Here is a 20346-nt window from a genome sequence, read left to right on the forward strand (position 1 = left end):
GATTTGGATGTTATTCGTTTCAGAACCATGGATAGGTCCAAAGTGGTCTACCAAACGTCAACTTCTGAATGTTCCACTTCTCAACCACTCTCTCTCATATCTCTCGCCTCCCCTCTCCTCCCAATTGAAAAAACAACAACCAAAAAACAGTAGGCCTACTTAGCTAATGATAGATAGGCTAATCATGTAATACTGTTGCTAGGCCAGGTGCTGACTGGCCAACCTGGTCTCAGAGCAGTTTGTATTATTTTGTATGTAAATCTTGCACACTCCATTTAGTAGGCTATGCTATGTTTCATATGATATGTATTAATTTGTGGATGTCCATCACCCATTTTGTATGATATGTTTTGAATAACAATTCGTATTATATGTTCCAAATTTGCAAAACGTACAATATGTTACGAATTTGCCAAGATGTATGATACGCTACACATTCTAGCTAGGTGGCTAGGTGGCTAACATGATCTAGCTGGCTAACGTTAGCAAGGCTAGGGGTTAGGGTTAAGTTTAGGGCTAAGTTGGGAGTCAGGTTAAAGGGTTAAGGTTAGGGGAAGGGTTAAGTTTAGGGCTAAGTTGGGAGTCAGGTTAAAGGGTTAAGGTTAGGGGAAGGGTTAAGTTTAGGGCTAAGTTGGGAGTCAGGTTAAAGGGTTAAGGTTAGGGGAAGGGTAAAGTTTAGGGCTAAGTTGGGAGTCAGGTTAAAGGGTTAAGGTTAGGGGAAGGGTTAAGTTTAGGGCTAAGTTGGGAGTCAGGTTAAAGGGTTAAGGTTAGGGGAAGGGTTAAGTTTAGGGCTAAGTTGGGAGTCAGGTTAAAGGGTTAAGTTTAGGGCTAAGTTGGATATTCATGTTATATGCCCACCTACCCCACCACACAACCTATAGGTGGATAGATATTCATGTTATATGCCCACCCACCCACCCCACCACACAACCTATAGGTGGATAGATGTTCATGTTATATGCCCACCCACCCACCCCACCACACAACCTATAGGTGGATAGATGTTCATGTTATATGCCCACCCACCCACCCCACCACACAACCTATAGGTGGATAGATGTTCATGTTATATGCCCACCCACCCACCCCACCACACAACCTATAGGTGGATAGATATTCATGTTATGCGCCCACCCATCCACCCTGACCAACCCCCCTACTACCATCTTTGCCTTAAGTAACCATCTGTCTTAGGCAAAATGAAAATGAAACTGGATGGTCTTCAGAGATAGATGGGAGGGGTTGATGTTAGCTGAAACGTAGGATTAAAAACAAACAAAAGATAACTATTGTAAAATACATTGTGTCTGTAAAATGTATATAGTATGTATAAACTGGAAGTAGAAGCCTAAGTGTTGTTGTCCATTAGTTCACTCCAATTAGGGGAGGCGTTCTAGGGTTAGGGGAAAATAATAAAGGAACATATATTTTAAAAAGATATGTGTATAAGATATGTGTATATATATTTATATGTGTATAAGATATGTGTATAAGATATGTGTATAAGATATGTGTATAAGATATGTGTATAAGATGTGTGTATAAGATATGTGTATAAGATATGTGTATAAGATATGTGTATATATATTTATATGTGTATATATACTGTATATATATGCACTACCAGTCAAAAGTATGACACACCTACTCATTCAAGGGTTTTTCTTTATTTTTAAAAGACATCAAAACTATGAAATAACACATATGGAATCATGTAGAAACCACACATGCAGAGATAATCTGTTCACCTACTCTGCGTCTCACAAAGACACGGTTGGAACCAAAACTCTCAAATTTGGACTCATCAAACCAAACGACAGATTTCCACCAGTCTAATGTCCATTGCTTGTGTTTTTTGGCCCAAGCAAGTCTCTTCTTATTGGTGTCCTTTAGTAGTGGTTTCTCTGCAGAAATTCGCCCATGAATCAAATCAAATCAAATGTATTTATAAAGTCCTTCTTACATCAGCTGATATCTGAAAGTGCTGTACAGAAACGCAGCCTATAACCCCAAACAGCAAGCAATGCAGGTGTTGAAGCACGTTGGCTAGGAAAAACTCCCTAGAAAGGCCAAAACCTAGGAAGAAACCTAGAGAGGAACCAGGCTATGAGGGGTGGCCAGAACTCTTCTGGCTGTGCCGGGTGGACATATTGTAAGCCTGCCACACACACTATACTATACATTTATTAAACATAAGAATGAGTTTGAGTTTTGGTCACAACCTGGCTCGTGGGTTGTGACAAAGAGCACTTATAGGACCAGGGCACAAATAATAATACAATAATATTCAATCATTTTGCTCTTTGTTTATTCATCTTACATATAAATCCTTACTTGTTCATCGACAATTGTGAATGACTCATCACAGGTTAATGAGAAGGGTGTGCTTAAAAGGATGCACATAACTCTGCAATGTTGGGTTGTATTGGAGAGAGTCTTATAGAGCCCCACAGTAGAGGTATTATAATACCTGTAAAACCTAGCGGTTAAACAAGGAAATGGTTCCAATCGGTTTTCCACCATTCATTTTTCCCATAGGGGATTTTAGAAGCACTTAAAATAAGGGCTGTTTGGTGTAGGTCTACCCTGGCGTGACATTTTGACAACCATGTAAATCTCTCTAGGACAAGGTGACTTGTATCAATATATCTCAGATTTGAAAATGCTAATTAACACCAAAGTAGACATCATACAAATCCACAATTCCCTGCAAGCTCTAGCACTTTATCTCTAGATGACACCTTTGCTAACAGGTATTGTGTCAATTTAAACTTGCACAAGACAGAATTGTCCATTGAAGGAAATTTGGGCAATTTGATAAAAGTCACCTTGTCCTAGAGAGATTTACACAGTTGTCAAAACGACACACCAGGGTAAGACTACATGAAATATAGCCCTTCCTTTAAGTGTTTCTAAACTCCCCTACAGGAAAAATGAATAGTGGAAAAATTATTGTCACCATATCCCTGTTTGACCGCTAGGTTTTATGGGTATTATGACTCATACTGTGGTACTCTATTGATGTCACCTCTATTGATCCACTTCAGTCAGTGTAGATGAAGCGGAGGAGACGGGTTAAAGAATAATTTTAAAACCGTGAGACAGTTGAGACATGGATTGTGTGTGTGTGATTTGATTTGTGCCATTCAGAGGGTGAATGGGCCAGACAAAAGATTTAAGTGCCTTTGAACAGGGTATAGTAGTATGTGCCAGGAACACTGGTTTGAGTGTGTCAAGAACTGAAACACTGCTGGGTTTTCATGCTCAACAGATTCCCATGTGTATCAAGAATGGTCCACCACCCAAAGGACATCCAGCCAACTTGACACGACTGTGAGAAGCATTGGAGTCTAGATGGGTCAGCATTCCTGTGGAACGCTTTCGACAACTTGTAGAGTCCATGCCCTGAAGAATTGCATCTGTTCTCAGGGCAAAATGGAGTGTAACTCAATATTAGGAAGGTGTTCCTAATATTTTATACACACAGTGTATATCAACTGAATGGGTGCAGCTTTGTTGGATATTTCAAAATGTTTGGTGGTGATAAATGCAGACAAGTAAACTGTTCTTTAGTTCCAACAGTCTGTGGAATTTCATTTTCCAAAAAGCTACTGGCCACTATCAAGTATCAAAGACATGTCTGAAAACTCGATGAAGGATAGTAGCAAAGATAACTTCCTGTTGAGGCGTTTTGGCTTCTTCCATGGGGTTTAAGAGGTGCTGCCACCTACTGACAGTAGTGATCAACACTTTCCTTCAAGTGGGTGAGGCGGTTTAGGGAGTGGTATTTATTGCTAGAAAGGAACCATTTATATTGCCTCAAATATGTAGTATATTAAATCAATAGTGAAAATGATGTCTATTTTGGTGCATAATTAATATATCATTAATCTTAAATTGTAAATGATTAGGTGTATCGCTTTTTTGTGTCATCCTCAATGATTGTAAATGCATTATATTCACATGTGTGGTTGTATTGTGTTTTTATTTTGGCAAATAAATAAAAGCAAATTAAAATCACCACAAAAATAGCTTGAAGCCTCTGACTGGCTATGGTTAGCTGGAAGGTGACAGGCCGAATTTGAGATGAGAGAAATCCCTTGCTATTGTCTTTCAAATGAAATCATGGTTAGATGGGTTGCCTAGGGTTTATAGCTGTCCTCTGAGTGGAGGCTAAATGCCAGAAATGCAAGAGCAGCCTGCCAAGGGCTCATAGCGGTCCTATGAGTGGGGCCTTCCCACCAATAATGCAAATCACCTGGTGAACTGTAAAATCCCCTTGCCTGCTGGCGGTAGGAATCTTAAGTCTTGGGTGTAGGGAAGGGGACCAGCAAGGACATGTTTTACAATCTGGGATAAACATTTTTACTCATTCAGTTTTTATTGTTCTGTTGTTTGTTCTGTTTCTTGTGTAGTAAATATTTCAGTTTTTATTGTTCTGTTGTTTGTTCTGTTTCTTGTGTAGTAAATATTTCAGCTTTTATTGTTCTGTTGTTTGTTCTGTTTCTTGTGTAGTAAATATTTCAGTTTTTATTGTTCTGTTGTTTGTTCTGTTTCTTGTGTAGTAAATATTTCAGTTTTTATTGTTCTGTTGTTTGTTCTGTTTCTTGTGTAGTAAATATTTCAGTTTTTATTGTTCTGTTGTTTGTTCTGTTTCTTGTGTAGTAAATATTTCAGTTTTTATTGTTCTGTTGTTTGTTCTGTTTCTTGTGTAGTAAATATTTCAGCTTTTATTTTCATTGTTTTCTTTCATTTTTTCCTTGGAAGCACATTGTGTTGCATAACATGTCTGACATGTGCTGTATAAATAAAGCTTGATTTGATTGTAAAATGTATTGGTTTCTGCCTGTTAAATGCATAAGCCTACGTCTTTCTGTCAAGTTCTGTAGGGTTGATCCTAACTTGAGATAAACATGAACTTGTGCATCATGTATACACTGACGTGCGAAATCTCAGCTAAACTTTGAGTGCAGCGATCTCAAGTTAGAATCCAACCAAAAATATGCATTTGATCGGGAGATCAAACAATGTCCTTGCGGAGCATTACTGTTCACGCGTCTTACTGCTGTGGTTTATTTCTTTATATTCACTATTATTCCTGAACTTTACATTTGTGACATTTTGGTATTATGGGTGAACTTTCCTCTGGCATGGTTACTCTACTCTCAAAATGGGTTTCATCCACAATAGCTGTCACTTTTGACCTCATTACTATTGAATGTTTCATGTTTATTCATGTTTACATAGGATCATTTACTCTAGACGAAAGAACATATTATTGTCCTTCAATATCATTATTTTCTATAATGTTATTCCAAAACACACCACCAGCATAGGGTTAGGTATTAGTGAGCAACCACTGTCCCAACTCTGGAATAATGTGAACTGAAGGAACTAGAGATGAAGGAACTAGAGATGAAGGAACTAGAGATGAAGGAACTAGAGATGAAGGAACTAGAGATGAAGGAACTAGAGATGAAGGAACTAGAGATGAAGGAACTAGAGATGAATGAACTAGAGATGAAGGAACTAGAGATGAAGGAACTAGAGATGACCAACAGAGAGCAGCATTTCATCAAAGGAGAGAGCAGACTAGATACAGGTAAGATCAACTTGTGAAATACCATCTGCTAAATGTAAGAAGTGACAGCATCTCTACAACATATGGGTGTGTTTGAGCTGCAGTATAGGATTACAAATGGTCCAACTTGTGTTGTTCTGAGCCTTGCTGTTGAAAAACCACATTAGTGTCCGACTTTCAGCTGTTGCAGATGTATCTCCCCCAACTTAACTCCTCAACTGTTGTCTGCAGTCAGTTGCTTTTAGCCTTTATACCTGAATCGCGGCAAAGTTGGTTACTCTTTCAGTCACGAAGTCGTTGAAGAGCAACTGCAGAAATATGCAATCGACTGCAGCCAAACTTCATAACCTTTTTGTAAAGTTCATGCAGTCGTCATGTAGGCACAAGTCTGACAAATGCCCATAATGCAACACACTTGACCGACTTAACAAAAGTGATCTGCTCAAATGCATTCAGTCAGTTTATCATAGAGAAAACTCACTGAGAGAATAGTGAGAGACTCCACACTCCTATGTGAAAGGCTGGCATAGGGCAGAACACACACGTTCGCACGCACGCCAACCCCCCCCCCCCCCCACACACACACACATTGTGAGAGAGGGAGATGGTATTGAATGGTATTAAGCCTGTACAGAAACAAGCCCTAGCTCCTAAGCACTGTTTGAACAAGTGTATAGATGTAAGAAATATGGCAGAAATTCAAGCCAATCAGAAGGCAAGGTGGAGCTTCTACAATATTGCTTATTGGGCAGAAGTGGGAGAGTTAATGTAGGTTGGGGCATAACACTCACATTTCAGTCACTCAGGAACTCCCCTTCTGCTAGGTAGCAGCTGTGTCCAATCAGTATGTGGGAACCTAGCTGTGCATATTCATGAGCAGCGGCTGTGCTTGTCCAATGAGCTTGTGGGAACCTGTCTATGGGGATACATTATTCAAAAGTGCAGCTGTGTCAGCCCCCACCCACCATGGCAATGAGCTGTGAGGTGAATGTGTGTGTGTGTGCCTCGGTGTGTCTCTCTCACTGTGTGTGTGTGTCTCTGTGTGTGTGTGTGTGTCTCTGTGTGTGTGTCTCTCTCTGTGTGTGTGTCTCTCTGTGTGTGTGTCTCTGTGTGTGTGTGTATGTTTGTGTGTGTGTGTCTCTGCGTGGTGTGTATGTTTTGGTGTGTGTCTCTGTGTTGGTGTAGGGGGCTTTCGGGAAGTCCTATGTCCACTGGGGCAGGCTGTAGGGCTGGGTTACACCTCTCTCTCATCCCACCCATCCCTCCATCCAACCATTCCTTGACACTACTTTTTGTAGGTGGAATTTTTGGGGCTGCGCACATCCCCCTTTGGATTCCTTACCGTTTCTGTCCCCGGCTTGAAGGAGAGGACAGGGGAGAGCTAGAAAGCGATAGAAGAGAGGATTTAGTACTGAAGAGAGAGAGTGGGAGAGGAGAGGGATCATGTCTGGACTCTCGGCAGTGTTGAAGAGCTGGGTCATCCTGCAGACTCTGTGCCTGGCTCTGGCCCAAGTGGTGAGTGGAGTGGACAGGGGAGGTTAGGACTGGACCCACATTAGGGTGGCTCTGGCTGGTGTATGGTGGGAGAGTGGTCCCCTGAAGAGAGGGACTGGGGGTGGAGGTCAAAGGGGGTTGCTAGGGGAACTGCTATGCTTGCTTTGGTTTTGTTGTCACACTGGCTAGTGATGGTTGGAAAACAACATTTTGGAATTGGGTTGTTTCAGAAGAATGAACGATCAGAATGGTGTTTCAGAGCTTGAGTGTTTCATCATCGTCATCGTCATTGTGATGAAGATCAGCTGTGAACTGTGTGTGTTCTTCCTATGTATCTTCCTACTTTGGACTATGGCCCTTGATTCTGTGGATAGTGATTCTTCCTGAATATGGATGAAGAATGGAACTGTCTCCTTTTTCATATGGACGGATATTCCTGAACAAAAGTTGGAGTGCATACATAACATGGACCGATTTACCATTTTTGTTTTGCCAAAAAGGAGATTCAGTAGAGAACCATAGAGGTATAGATTCACAACTGGAATTCAGCTGGACACACACACACACAGGCCGTGTATTCAAGACACCCAGTCAAGACACCCAGTCTCTTTACCACTATTCAAACACACATACCACACGCGGAATGACGAACCTGATGATACCCTCCAACAAATCACACCCACCTGCTATCCAATAGAAAGTTACCAGTGGATCTATCTGAACAAACAGGATCCTTGTGTGGAATTCCCAACCTTTTTTCTGAATGATTGGCACTTCTGGAATACATTTCTACACTGCATTCTGTGTTGTGACTGGTTGAAGCGGATTGAAATCGATTTAAAAAAGCTGCTGTCCCAAAAGAAGGGGATGGGATGGGAGAGGGTCTTGGTAAACATTCCCAGCCTCATGACATATACAGGATGTGGGATGATTTTCACTTCCATATCAGAAAGAGAACCTCGTTCATAAATCCTATTTTTTCTCATGAGCTCTGGATAGTTTATACATGTTTTTAAATCGTTCCATATAGGCTACCAGTGGTATTGGATTTTAATTGGTGTTACATGGTTTATGTAAAGATGTGAGGGGTAGGGGTGATGTTTCTAGGTGATTCAATTACTTTGTGTTTATGATGATTTGGTCTTGTTTATAGGATTTTATTCACATGAAGTGTGATTGAAGTATGATGATACTTGATAATGTGTGATTGAAGTATGATGATACTTGATAATGTGTGATTGCCTCACATTGTTGTTCCTTCATCAATTAGCACCTGCTCCAAAACTAGCCATGTCTCCATTATCAAAAAGCTTACAATAAAATGGCACAAAAATCCCAAAACTTGCCAGTATGAAAATAACAGGTATCCAATTGAATGAATGCCAAGAAGTGATACATTCTAAGCCCAAATAATTCTCTAAAAAACCTTTGCACATTTCTAAACCTTCCATTTTGTTCTAATTTCTTCCAGAACGGTCCTCCAGGACCTCAAGGCAATCCCGGTCCGCCCGGTCCCTCTGGCACCCCCGGGTCTGATGGCATTGATGTGAGTATCCCCCCCGCCTCGCCCAGCGCCAACAGGTTGTCACAAAGACAGGCATTGTACCTAACGGAGCACGCTGTGGTAGTAACGCGGTTGTACCACCAGAGGGCGGCACAAAAGAGCGGCACAAAAGAGCTCTGTTTCCCACAGTGAGAGAGGTCTTTGAGTCGGGAGCTTTCCCTCCATCCCAAGAGAGGGGTTTGGGCTAATATCGCGGTAATGTGATACCTTTGAGGTATTCTCAGTCTAAGCAAAGCCAGGTTCTGAAAACATGTTGAGAATACAGAATTAGACCATGAATGGAGAAGGAAAACCCCTAATGTGTGAGCCTCGTCCTGTATGATTCAAAAGGAATGTGATGTTACAAGGTAGGATTGTATCCAATGCGATTAGTAGGAGAGATGTTTCTCCCCCAAAGCCACATAGATATACTGTTAACGTGAATGGTTTAGGATATGTCAATGCCCTCGCTGAGTTGGACATAGAAGCTCATTCTCTTTCCGACTAATGGAAGGCTATGGACTGGCAGGTTAATGTTTGATGGGAACATGGATCACCTCTTCTGGGTTGGAACTTGGAATGGAAAGGGCCCCAGGGTCATACATTTATCTGCTATGATATGTGATGTCACCAAAGGGTGGGCTGGAATGGGAGTGTTGTGAAACCCAATTCTGATCAACAGCAGCTGGCTGCAGATAAATCCCGAAACGTTGTTCACTCCCCCGTGCCCTTATTCACTCTCCGTTGCAGACTTGAGTGGGTTAGGTGTCAGCAATAGCTCCACCTAGTTTCCACTATATTTACCTACCTAGTCCTATCATGATTGGTAAGTTCCCAAACTCCACCTTGAGGGCGGAGTAACCATGAGCTGTCAGTCATGGCTGGATTTTAAAATAAACATTTTCACCCATCCTCCTCTCCACGTGTGACAAACCGACCCTTGCAGATATGTGGGGTGAACTGGATTGGTGAATACGCAAAAGGTTGATGTCACTACCTAGGATGCAACTCAATTGTCTGAAATTGGCTTCCTCTCCTTGTCTCCCCTCCTTGTCTCCTCTCCTTACATTATCTGTCTTATCCCTGACTTGAAACATTGGCTAGATGGCAGCCATGTGGAGGTTGCCTACTAGGGATTTGATTTCACTTGTCCAGCACTTAAAGTAAAAGTTTGTTCTGATTGAGGAAAGGAGATTAGGTAAGGAAGTAACTCTGGGATATTGAGATGCAGCCATAGCCTTCTGGTAGGGTCAGTGGAGGTTCCACCAATCCCTCAAGGTAAACAATGGGCTGTCATCAAGGATTCTATTCAATCTGTATCACTGAAGAAATGTAAAGGTCATTTACAATTGAGCCAACATATGTAGCGCTTACTGTGACTGCAGTGGAATAGGTAGCCTAGTGTGTTGGGTCAGCAACCGCAAGGTTGCTAGATCAAATCCCTGAGCTGACAAGGTAAAGGTCTGTTGTTCTGCCCCTGAACAAGACAGTTAACCCACTGTTCCTAGGCTGTCATTGTAAATAAGAATTTGTTCTTAACTGACTTGCCTCGCTAAATAAAAAATGCAGGAACATTTCATTCACACTGTAATGCTGAACTTCGATACAGATTGAATAGAGCTCAAAGACTTCAACATCTTCTACATAAACTGATTTTCATTCATCAATTTCTAAAAGTAGCAAACATACAACGTATGAACAAATTGTTAACATCATGTCTCTCATTTTGGTTCCTCTCTCTTCACAGGGGGAAAAAGGACCTCCTGGGCCTTCTGGCCTACCAGTAAGTTACTGTGTATGCATGTTCAAGGGTGTTCATGCACCTTACTCAACATCTCTGATGTGTGTGTATACCTGACCATGGCTGTGTCTCTGTTTGTAGGGGTTGAAGGGGGACCCAGGTGAGCCTGGTCCAGATGGACCTCCTGGAGAGAACGGCATCGACGTAAGTCTTCTATCTATTAGATGTGGAGTGTGTGAGAGAGAGTTACAAAAAGAGATTGAAAAAGGATGAGTTTGTGAAGAAGAACAAGAGAAACAAGAGAAAAATAGAGGGAGAGAGAAAGAGAGAAAAAGAAAGAGAGAGAGAGAGAGAAAGAGAGAAAGAGAGAGAGAGAGAGGGAGAGAGAGAGGGAGAGAAAGAGAGAAAGAGAGAGAGAGAGAGAGAGAGGGAGAGAGAGAGAGAGAGAGAGGGAAAGAAAGAGAGAAAGTGTGTGTGTTTCACATACAGATACACATACACTACACACACATAAGCAGATGTTAATGCGAGTGTAGCGAAATGCTTGTGCTTCTAGTTCCGACCATGCAGTGAGTGTGTTTGTGTGTGTGTGTTTGTGTATGTGTGTGTTTGTGTGTATGTGTGTGTTTGTGTGTTTGTGTGTGTTTGGAGAAACCTCCAGGAAAAGAAAAGCAATGATGTACATCCTGATGCATTAATATATTTTAAACAAGCTAGAAAGACTGAGCTTCATGTTGTAATGAATGAAGGTGGCTGTTTTGAGGAAACTGCTTCGCTCTAACCAAGGGACTAGGAAGTCAATCTGCTTGTCCCACAGTCACACGCTGAGAGACATTCCACAGGGATTTGTTTTCCTGCTGATTATCTGGACGTGTCAAATCCAATCAGACCACTGTTCCACTGTTATAATGGGAATTTACGTCTCACGCAGAAATCCCTACCAGCACTTGTTGTATGAGACTAATTCCTAATGAATATTTTTGTTTCTTCTTTACCCTCGCTCTCTCTCTTCGTCACTCCGCCTCTACAGGGTTTGATGGGACCAAAGGGAGACGGCGGCCCTATCGGGAACCCTGGACCTAAAGTAAGATGGCGCATCTCAATAGTCCAAAGCAATGATTCTCAAATTTGGGTCACGGCTCGGTAGTTTCTGAGGGAAACGTTTTTTAATTTAGTTTTATTATAATGAAAAAAGACTCCAGTCTTAAACGACTTAAACCAGTTAGAAAGCATGTAGAACGTATAATGAACCTACATTTTAAAATGGTTTTATCTCTGAACTATTTTCCTTCAATCTAAGTATTTTCAATGTAGAGTTATTAGCAGCGCTATATAGCTATATGATTTAGTGGTCTCAAACCAGTGAGCTTACCAACATTCTTCATCAACAATATGAGCAATGTGAAGTTATTGACAATTAAAAAGGTAGGAATGTTGTTCCCTTACCATATATTTGCTACATTTACTATCAATATAGCATCAAGAAATTGTTTTCCAAGTTGCATTTTGGTAAAAATAAATTGAGAAGCGACTATTTTACTAAGACTGGTTCCATTTGAGTCCAAAGGCAAAACTAGTTGAGGCCCACTGGTCTAAAGTGCCTTCCTTCTTCTCCTCACGGACATCTTTTCTGAATCCCCTCTTTGCTCTGCTCTGGTTGATTGAAAACGTGCCAGAAGTGAACTGGAATGACAGCTAGACTACTAGCCTAGGTGCCCGTCTGTTTCAGAACTTAGCAACACTAACATTGTGCTACCGAAGCAGAAACAGGCTGTCAACCAGGTCATAGTAGTCAGCCATTGGATGTCTGTAGTGAACTGTGAGAGAATAAACCCTCATGTTGTTGTTGTTGTTTATTGTTGTTTTCTACAGGGCCAGCCTGGACCTGGTGGTGAACCTGGACCCACTGTAAGTACTAACAGGCTCAACAGAACCTGAGCACTGTTCAGTACAGACTACATATAACCTGATCACTACAAAACCACAGGGACTAATCCTCCGTCATAAATAGGGCCCAGGGTTTTCCCGGGGGGGGATGCTAGTCATACGGGCTACATAACACTGTCATCACAGCTTTTGGCAGCTGATTCTACAATCACTAGCCTCTTCCTCTTCCTCTTGTACAATCAACCTGGTCTCAGAGCATTTGGTATTATATGTTATACTTTGTATGGTATGTATTAATTAGTGGTTCTCCATCACCCACTTTGTATGATATGCTGCAAATTAAAATTTGCATTATATGTTATGAATTTGCAAAACTTACAATATGTTACAAATTTGCAATACATGATATGTTATGAATTCTAGCTAGGCGGCTAGGTGGCTAACATTAGCTAGCTCGCTAGGGTTAGGGGTTAGGGTTAGGTGTAGGAGTTAGGTTAAAGGGTTAAGGTTAGGGTTAGGGTTAGGTGAAGGGTTAACTAACATGCTATGTGGTTGCAAAGTAGCTAAAAAGAGGTTGAAAAGTTGCTTATTAGCTCAAATCAAATCAAATTGTATTTGTCACATGCGCCGAATACAACTGCTGTAGACCTTACCGTGAAATGCTTACTTACAAGCCCTTAACCAACAGTGCAGTTCAAGAAGAGTTAAGAAAATATTTACCAAATAATCTAAAGTTGAAAAAAAATAAAAAATAAAATAAAAGTAACATTATAAAATAACAATAACGAGGCTATATACAGGGGGCACTGGTACTGAATCAATATGCAGGGGTACAGGCTAGTTGAGGTCATTTGTACATATAGGTGGGGGTAAAGGGACTTTGCATAGATAATAAACAGAGAGTAGCAGCAGTGTAAAAACAAAGGGGGGGGGGGGGTCAATGTAAATAGTCTATGTAGCCATCTGATTAATTGTTCAGCAGTCTTATGGCTTGGGGTTAGAAGCTGTTAAGGAGCCTTTTGGACTTAGACTTGGCGCTCCGGTACCGCTTGCCATGCGGTAGCAGAGAGAACAGTCTATGACTTGGGTGACTGGAGTATTTGACAACATTTTGGGCCTTCCTCTGACACTGCCTAGTATATAGGTCTGGATGGCAGGAAGCTTGGCCCCAGTGATGTACTGGGCCATTCACACTACCATCTGTAGCGCCTTAAGGTCAGATACCGAGTAGTTGCTATACCAGGCGGTGATGCAACCGGTCAGGATGCTCTCGATGGTACAGCTGTAGAACTTTGTTCACGTTTGGGGACCCATACCACATCTTTTCATTCTCCTAAGGGGAAAAGGTGTTGTTTTGCCCTCAACTGTCTTTGTGTGAACCATGATAGTTTGTTGGTGATGTGGACACCAAGGAACTTGAAACTCTCTACCCGCTCCACTACAGCCCTTCTAGGTTAATGGGGGCTCGGAACAGAGAGTACAGGAGGAGACTTAGCACGCAAAATGCTAAAGTTGTCCGTGATCAGATTCGAACTCGCAACTTTTGGGTTGCAAGATGTTCGCGTTGTACACCCACCCATCCACCTCGACAAATCACCCTTCTTTCATTTTAGCTTTAAGTAACCATCTGTCTTATGTAACCATACCAAATATAAAATATCATACTAAGTGCAGTGTCTCGGATTTACATACAGAACAATACGAAATGCTCTAGGACCAGGTTGGTATAGTGGGTTCAAGAACTCTGATACAGCCAGTCCCTTCTTCTAATGTTTTGGAGTCAGGGTAATCTGATCCTAGATCTGTGGTTAAGAATTAAGTCTTTCTCACAGGTTGAGGAAGACTTCATGTAGTTACAGCAGAATACCACTAGGTGGTGTTATGTAGCTATATTTGACCGACTACTAGACAAACTACATTGACAGAGTGGAGTCAGTCAGTGATATGCATGGATGAATCACTGAATTACGTTCATTTCTTTGTTTTATATTTAATTTCATCACTTATTATGACACATTGAACACACATTGATTGTCTCAGTCAGGGTTAGCTTGATGCTTGCTGTCTGTATTGTGTTCTGCCTCCGTAGACACAGATGCTCTTCATTGAAATAACAGAAGATAATTGTTTAAACAAATCATACATGACTCATTATGCACATTTGTTTGTGATTATACGATTATACTTAGACTTAACTAATCTCTAATCCCCCTTTCCCTCTCTGTAGGGACCCGGACTGCCTGGACTGGCTGTAAGTCAGCATTTTTTGATTATAAAGAATTAAAGTCATAAGCTAAATATTATTCTGAACTGAATTACACTGGTAGTGTATCCTCTTCTACCCAAAGGATAAATATCCTCCTCTCTATCTATCTATCTATCTATCTATCTATCTATCTATCTATCTATCTATCTATCTATCTATCTATCTATCTATCTATCTATCTATCTATCTATCTATCTATCTATCTATCTATCTATCTATCTATCTATCTATCTATCTATCTATCTATCTATCTATCTATCTATCTATCTATCTATCTATCTATCTATCTATCTATCTATCTATCTATCTATCTATCTATCTATCTATCTATCTATCTATCTATCTATCTATCTATCTGTCTGTCTGTCTGTCTGTCTGTCTGTCTGTCTGTCTGTCTGTCTGTCTGTCTGTCTGTCTGTCTGTCTGTCTGTCTGTCTGTCTGTCTGTCTGTCTGTCTGTCTCTCTCTCTCTCTCTCTCTCTCTCTCTCTCTCTCTCTCTCTCTCTCTCTCTCTCTCTCTCTCTCTCTCTCTCTCTCTCTCTCTCTCTGTCTATCTGTCTCTCTCTGTCTGTCTCTCTCTCTCAATTCAATTCAAGGGGCTTTATTGGCATGGGAAACATGTGTTAACATTGCCAAAGCAAGTGAGGTAGATAATATACAAAAGTGAAATAAACAATACAAATTAACAGTAAACATTACACATACAGAAGTTTCAAAACAATAAAGACATTACAAATGTCATATTATATATATATGTATATACAGTGTTGTAACAATGTACAAATGGTTAAAGTACACAAGGGAAAATAAATAAACACAAATATGGGTTGTATTTACAATGGTGTTTGTTCTTCACTGGTTGCCCTTTTCTTGCGGCAACGGGTCACAAATCTTGCTGCTGTGATGGCACACTGTGGTATTTCACCCAGTAGATATGGGAGTTTATCAACATTGGATTGGTTTTCAAATTCTTTGTGGATCTGTGTAATCTGAGGGAAATATGTCTCTCTAATATGGTCATACATTGGGCAGGAGGTTAGGAAGTGCAGCTCAGTTTCCACCTCATTTTGTGGGCAGTGAGCACATAGCCTGTCTTCTCTTGAGAGCCATGTCTGCCTATGGCGGCCTTTCTCAATCGCAAGGCTATGCTCACTGAGTCTGTACATAGTCAAAGCTTTCCTTAAGTTTGGGTCAGTCACAGTGGTCAGGTATTCTGCCACTGTGTACTCTCTGTTTAGGGCCAAATAGCATTCTAGTTTTCTCAGTTTTTTTATTAATTCTTTCCAATGTGTCAAGTAATTATCTTTTTGTTTTCTCATGATTTGCTTGGGTCTAATTGTGCTGCTGTCCTGGGTCTCTGTAGGGTGTGTTTGTGTTTGTGAACAGAGCCCCAGGACCAGCTTGCTTAGTCGGCTCTTCTCCATGTTCATTTCTCTTTAGGTGATGGCTTTGTTATGGAAGGTTTGGGAATCACTTCTTTTTAGATGGTTGTAGAATTTTCAAGGATTTTGATAATTTGTTCTACGTTGTACACGGAGGATATTTTTGCAGAATTCTGCATGCAGAGTCTCAATTTGGTGTTTGTCCCATTTTGTGAATTATTGGTTGGTGAGCGGACCCCAGACCTCACAACCATAAAGGGCAATGGGCTCTATGACTGATTCAAGTATTTTTAACCAGATCCTAATTGGTGTGTTGAATTTTATGTTCCTTTTGATGGAATAGAAGGCCCTTCTTGCCTTGTTTCCCAGATCGTTCACAGCTTTGTGAAAGTTACCTTTGGAGCTGATGTTTAGGCCAAGGTATGTATAGTTTGTGCTCTAGGGCAACGGTGTCTAGATGGAATTTGTTTTGGTGGTCCTGGCGACTGGACCTTTTTTGGAACACTGTTATTTTTGTCTTACTGAGATTTACTGTCAGAGTCCAGGACTAGCATAACCTCTCTCTCTCTCTCTCTCTCTCTCTCTCTCTCTCTCTCTCTCTCTCTCTCTCTCTCTCTCTCTCTCTCTCTCTCTCTCTCTCTCTCTCTCTCTCTCTCTCTCTCTCTCTCTCTCTCTCTCTCTCTCTCTCTCTCTCTCTCTCTCTCTCTCTCTCTCTCTCTCTCTCTCTCTCTCTCTCTCTCTCTCTCTCTCTCTCCTCTCTCTCTCTCTCTCTCTCTCTCTCTCTCTCTCTCTCTCTCTCTCTCTCTCTCTCTCTCTCTCTCTCTCTCTCTCTCTCTCTCTCTCTCTCTCTCTCTCTCTCTCTCTCTCTCTCTCTCTCTCTCTCTCTCTCTCTCTCTCTCTCTCTCTCTAGGGAGCCCCAGGCCCAATCGGCCTTCCCGGTGAGATTGGACAGACTGGACCTACGGTAAGACCCTCACCATTGTTGTCGCTGATATCTCAAAGTGCTGTACAGAAACCCAGCCTAAAACCCCAAACAGCAAGCAATGCAGGTGGAGAAGCACGGTGGCTAGGAAAAACTCCCTAGAAAGGCCAATACCTAGGAAGAAACCTAGAGAGGAACCAGGCTATGTGGGGTGGCCAGTCCTCTTCTGGCTGTGCCGGGTGGAGATTATAACAGAACATGGTCAAGATGTTCAATGTTCATAAATGACCAGCATGGTCGAATAATAATAAGGCAGAACAGTTGAAACTAGAGCAGCAGCACAGTCAGGTGGAAGTTGAAACTGGAGCAGCAGCATGGCCAGGTAGACTGGGGACAGCAAGGAGTCATCATGTCAGGTAGTCCTGGGGCATGGTCCTAGGGCTCAGGTCAGTTGAAACTGGAACAGCAGCATGGCCAGGTGGACTGGGGACAGCAAGGAGTCATCATGTCAGGTAGTCCTGGGGCATGGTCCTAGGGCTCAGGTCCTCCGAGAGAGAGAAAGAAAGAGAGAAGGAGAGAATTAGAGAACGCACACTTAGATTCACACAGGACACCGAATAGGACAGGAGAAGTACTCCAGATATAACAAACTGACCCCAGCCAGCAAGACCGTTGTTGTCTTATGTCTGATAGCACACGTTATGTAATATGTTAGATACTCTTTATCTCTCATCTAATTCCCACCCTCGTTTTCCTCCCTCTTCTCTCAGGGCATATTGGGAGAACCTGGACCTCCAGGAATTCCAGGACCTCCAGGAAAACCAGTATGTTTACATCTAGAACCAGCAAGAAACCAGTAAATAAACACTTAGAACTAGTAAATAACAGTAAGTACACACCTAAAACCAGCAATAACCCAGTAAACAAACATCTAGTATTAGTAAAAACCAGAAAGGACACACCTAGCACTAGAAACCAGCTACTTAAAATCACCAAGAAACCAGGAAAATGTAGTAAGAAACCAGTAACTTAATGCATAATAACAACGTTTAGTTACAAGCAAGAAACCAGTGTTCCAGCAATAACCCAGTAATCCCAGTCTAGATGACCACCACATTCTCAGTGTAGCAGAGCAGCTCAATGAAACATCAACTCTACATTGTGCAGTGTGTGTATCTTAGCTCCCCAGTCTATTCTACAAGGTATACAGTATCTCTCTCCATGAGGGATTTCAGGTGGGGAGCAGCCTGATAGAGTGATGCTCCAAGCCATGGGGAGTCTATTTGTTTTGGTTTACCGGTGTTGCAGAGTAAATATATTCCCATTAGATCTGTCTCCCCTGTCTCATCTCACTGCTCCCTGCATACCTCAGCCCAGGGAGGCATGCTTTACTCTAATTCAGTATACACACACTCAGAACAGCTGCCTCAGCACTGTGTTAAACAAACTATCTGTATCTGTTTCCCTTCCGCTTTCTTTCTTTCTTTCTTTTTAAAATATTATTTCTTTCTTTCTTTTTTACATTTTCTTACTTTCTTTTAAAAAAATTCTTTCTTTCTCTATTTTTAAATTTTCTTTCTTTCTTTCTCCCCCTTCTCAATCTGTCTCCAGGGTCCTCCGGGGAAGTTCTTGGGAGGAGAGGAGGGCAGTGCAGACTTCCAGGTAAGATCCCTCCACACCTCCACCCATCCTCATCGTTTATCTCTTCTCTTTGTACCTGTTCTAGTCTATTGCAGCCTTCTGGCCTTACCCCTTGGATAGCTCCTTTGCCCTGGCTTAATACCTTACAGTTGACCCTAATTAAGCCTTACAAAGCAGTAACTCCTAGCCCAAAGCCTATAGGATCCATCCTCAAACCTAGAGCTCCTGGCAATCTGGTTGTAGCTTGTGATATATAGACACAGAACTTTCCGGTACGCTGTCACTAAACCCCTATCGGTATAAGTCCTAAGTCAAGTCCTATGCTGAGTGCCCAACATAGGGGAGATAAATTCCACTCCTCTGTTCTCCTCCCTATCTCTCATTAGAGATATGGGCTTTGTCACTGAGACGGTTTACGCTCTTGCTCTCATCCCTCTCTCTCCTTTCATCTAACACCGAAAGAGGATTCCCAGTCCTCCTTCGATCCCCTCTCTCCCTTCATTTATGTCCCTCTTTCATCCCTCCCTTACTCTTCTCCTTAATCCAAGTCCCTCATAATGTGATGCCCTGCTGGGGATTTGACACCCATAGAAAAATAGAGTCAGCACACTGATCAATTGGCCACTTTGTTTGCTTTTGGCTGAGAAACAGACTCAATTATACTTTGAATTTTACTTTGGTGTTCTTCTCACTCTCCTTCCCCCCTCGACCCTTCATCCTCTCTCTCTCTCTCTCTCTCTCTCTCTCTCTCTCTCTCTCTCTCTCTCTCACCCCTCTCTCTCTCCATAGTGTCCAATCAACTGCCCAGCAGGGCCTAAGGGTCCCCAGGGTCTGCAGGGGGTCAAGGTATGTGAGCCCTCATCATGAGAAAAACTAGATATTTACCCATCAATACCTGAAATAAGGTTATTCTGTCATCTGTGTGCAGTATTCCTGTCGGTGGAGTTGTAATTTATCAACTGAATAAATAGTTCATGATTGATTGTTATATCTGTAAACTAACTAACTGTTCTGTTCTAGGGACACAAAGGTCGTGCTGGTGTGCTGGGAGAGCCTGGCAGCATTGGGAAACTGGTGAGTCCTAAATAGTCTGTCTATCTGACCGGCTGACTGTCTGTTTCTTTATGTTTCAGCCTATCTGTGTTTTGATCCGGGATCTATCTGAAGCATTTATATTCGAAAACAATATCTTACAATACTTCAGGGGTGTGAAAAGCAGTCTTTTTCATGCTTCCAATAAAACACACACACATGACCAGTAGATGAAGCAGGCTTAGCGCTAATGAGGCACGACTGGCACTAATCTGGGTGTGATTAGTCAGGCCTGGCCTGGGCAGCCAGGCATCACGCAGCGAGCCCAGATGAAAGGGATGGTTGAGAGCGAGGTACATGTGGAGTGGATAAGAGAGTAGGTGTTAGAGTGGCCGACTCGGCCTGAAGCATTAAGCATAACTAATGAGCCCCAGTAGTACCTGAGACAATCTTTCAGCCAGGAAGGTTTAGCACCTGATCTGCACTCTGACTGTCTGACTGACTGACTGACTGTCTGTCTGGCTGTCTGGCTCAGTCTGGCTATGCTGATCACAGCTCAGTTAGACAGAGACACTCCCTGGCCATCACACAGAGAACACTCCCTGGCAATCACACAGAGTACACTCCCTGTCCATCATACAGAACACTCCCTGGCCATCATACAGAGAACACTCCCTGGCCATCATACAGAGAACACTCCCTGGTCGTCATACAGAGAACACTCCCTGGCCATCACACAGAGAACACTCCCTGGTATCACACAGAGTAGACTCCCTGGCCATCATACAGAGAACACTCCCTGGTATCACACAGAGTAGACTCCCTGGCCATCATACAGAGAACACTCCCTGGTATCAC

General features: G+C 42.1%; 1 protein-coding gene across 1 annotated transcript in view; it reads left to right on the forward strand.

Moving 5' to 3' along the window:
• The first annotated feature begins 6819 nt into the window (after positions 1 to 6819).
• Positions 6820 to 20346, forward strand: part of LOC109904381 (collagen alpha-2(IX) chain-like) — a 37189-nt gene continuing 23662 nt past the window's right edge. Inside the window, exons 1-12 of the mRNA XM_031788980.1 lie at positions 6820 to 7096; positions 8547 to 8621; positions 10366 to 10401; positions 10501 to 10563; positions 11390 to 11443; positions 12232 to 12267; positions 14474 to 14497; positions 16804 to 16857; positions 17586 to 17639; positions 18427 to 18477; positions 19246 to 19302; positions 19477 to 19530. Coding sequence (XP_031644840.1) covers positions 7025 to 7096; positions 8547 to 8621; positions 10366 to 10401; positions 10501 to 10563; positions 11390 to 11443; positions 12232 to 12267; positions 14474 to 14497; positions 16804 to 16857; positions 17586 to 17639; positions 18427 to 18477; positions 19246 to 19302; positions 19477 to 19530 — 630 coding nt within the window. The 5' untranslated portion in view covers positions 6820 to 7024. The remainder of the gene's footprint in view (positions 7097 to 8546; positions 8622 to 10365; positions 10402 to 10500; positions 10564 to 11389; positions 11444 to 12231; positions 12268 to 14473; positions 14498 to 16803; positions 16858 to 17585; positions 17640 to 18426; positions 18478 to 19245; positions 19303 to 19476; positions 19531 to 20346) is intronic.

The sequence above is a fragment of the Oncorhynchus kisutch genome, linkage group LG14 (genome assembly GCF_002021735.2).
Source record: "Oncorhynchus kisutch isolate 150728-3 linkage group LG14, Okis_V2, whole genome shotgun sequence".
Lineage (NCBI taxonomy): Eukaryota > Metazoa > Chordata > Actinopteri > Salmoniformes > Salmonidae > Oncorhynchus > Oncorhynchus kisutch.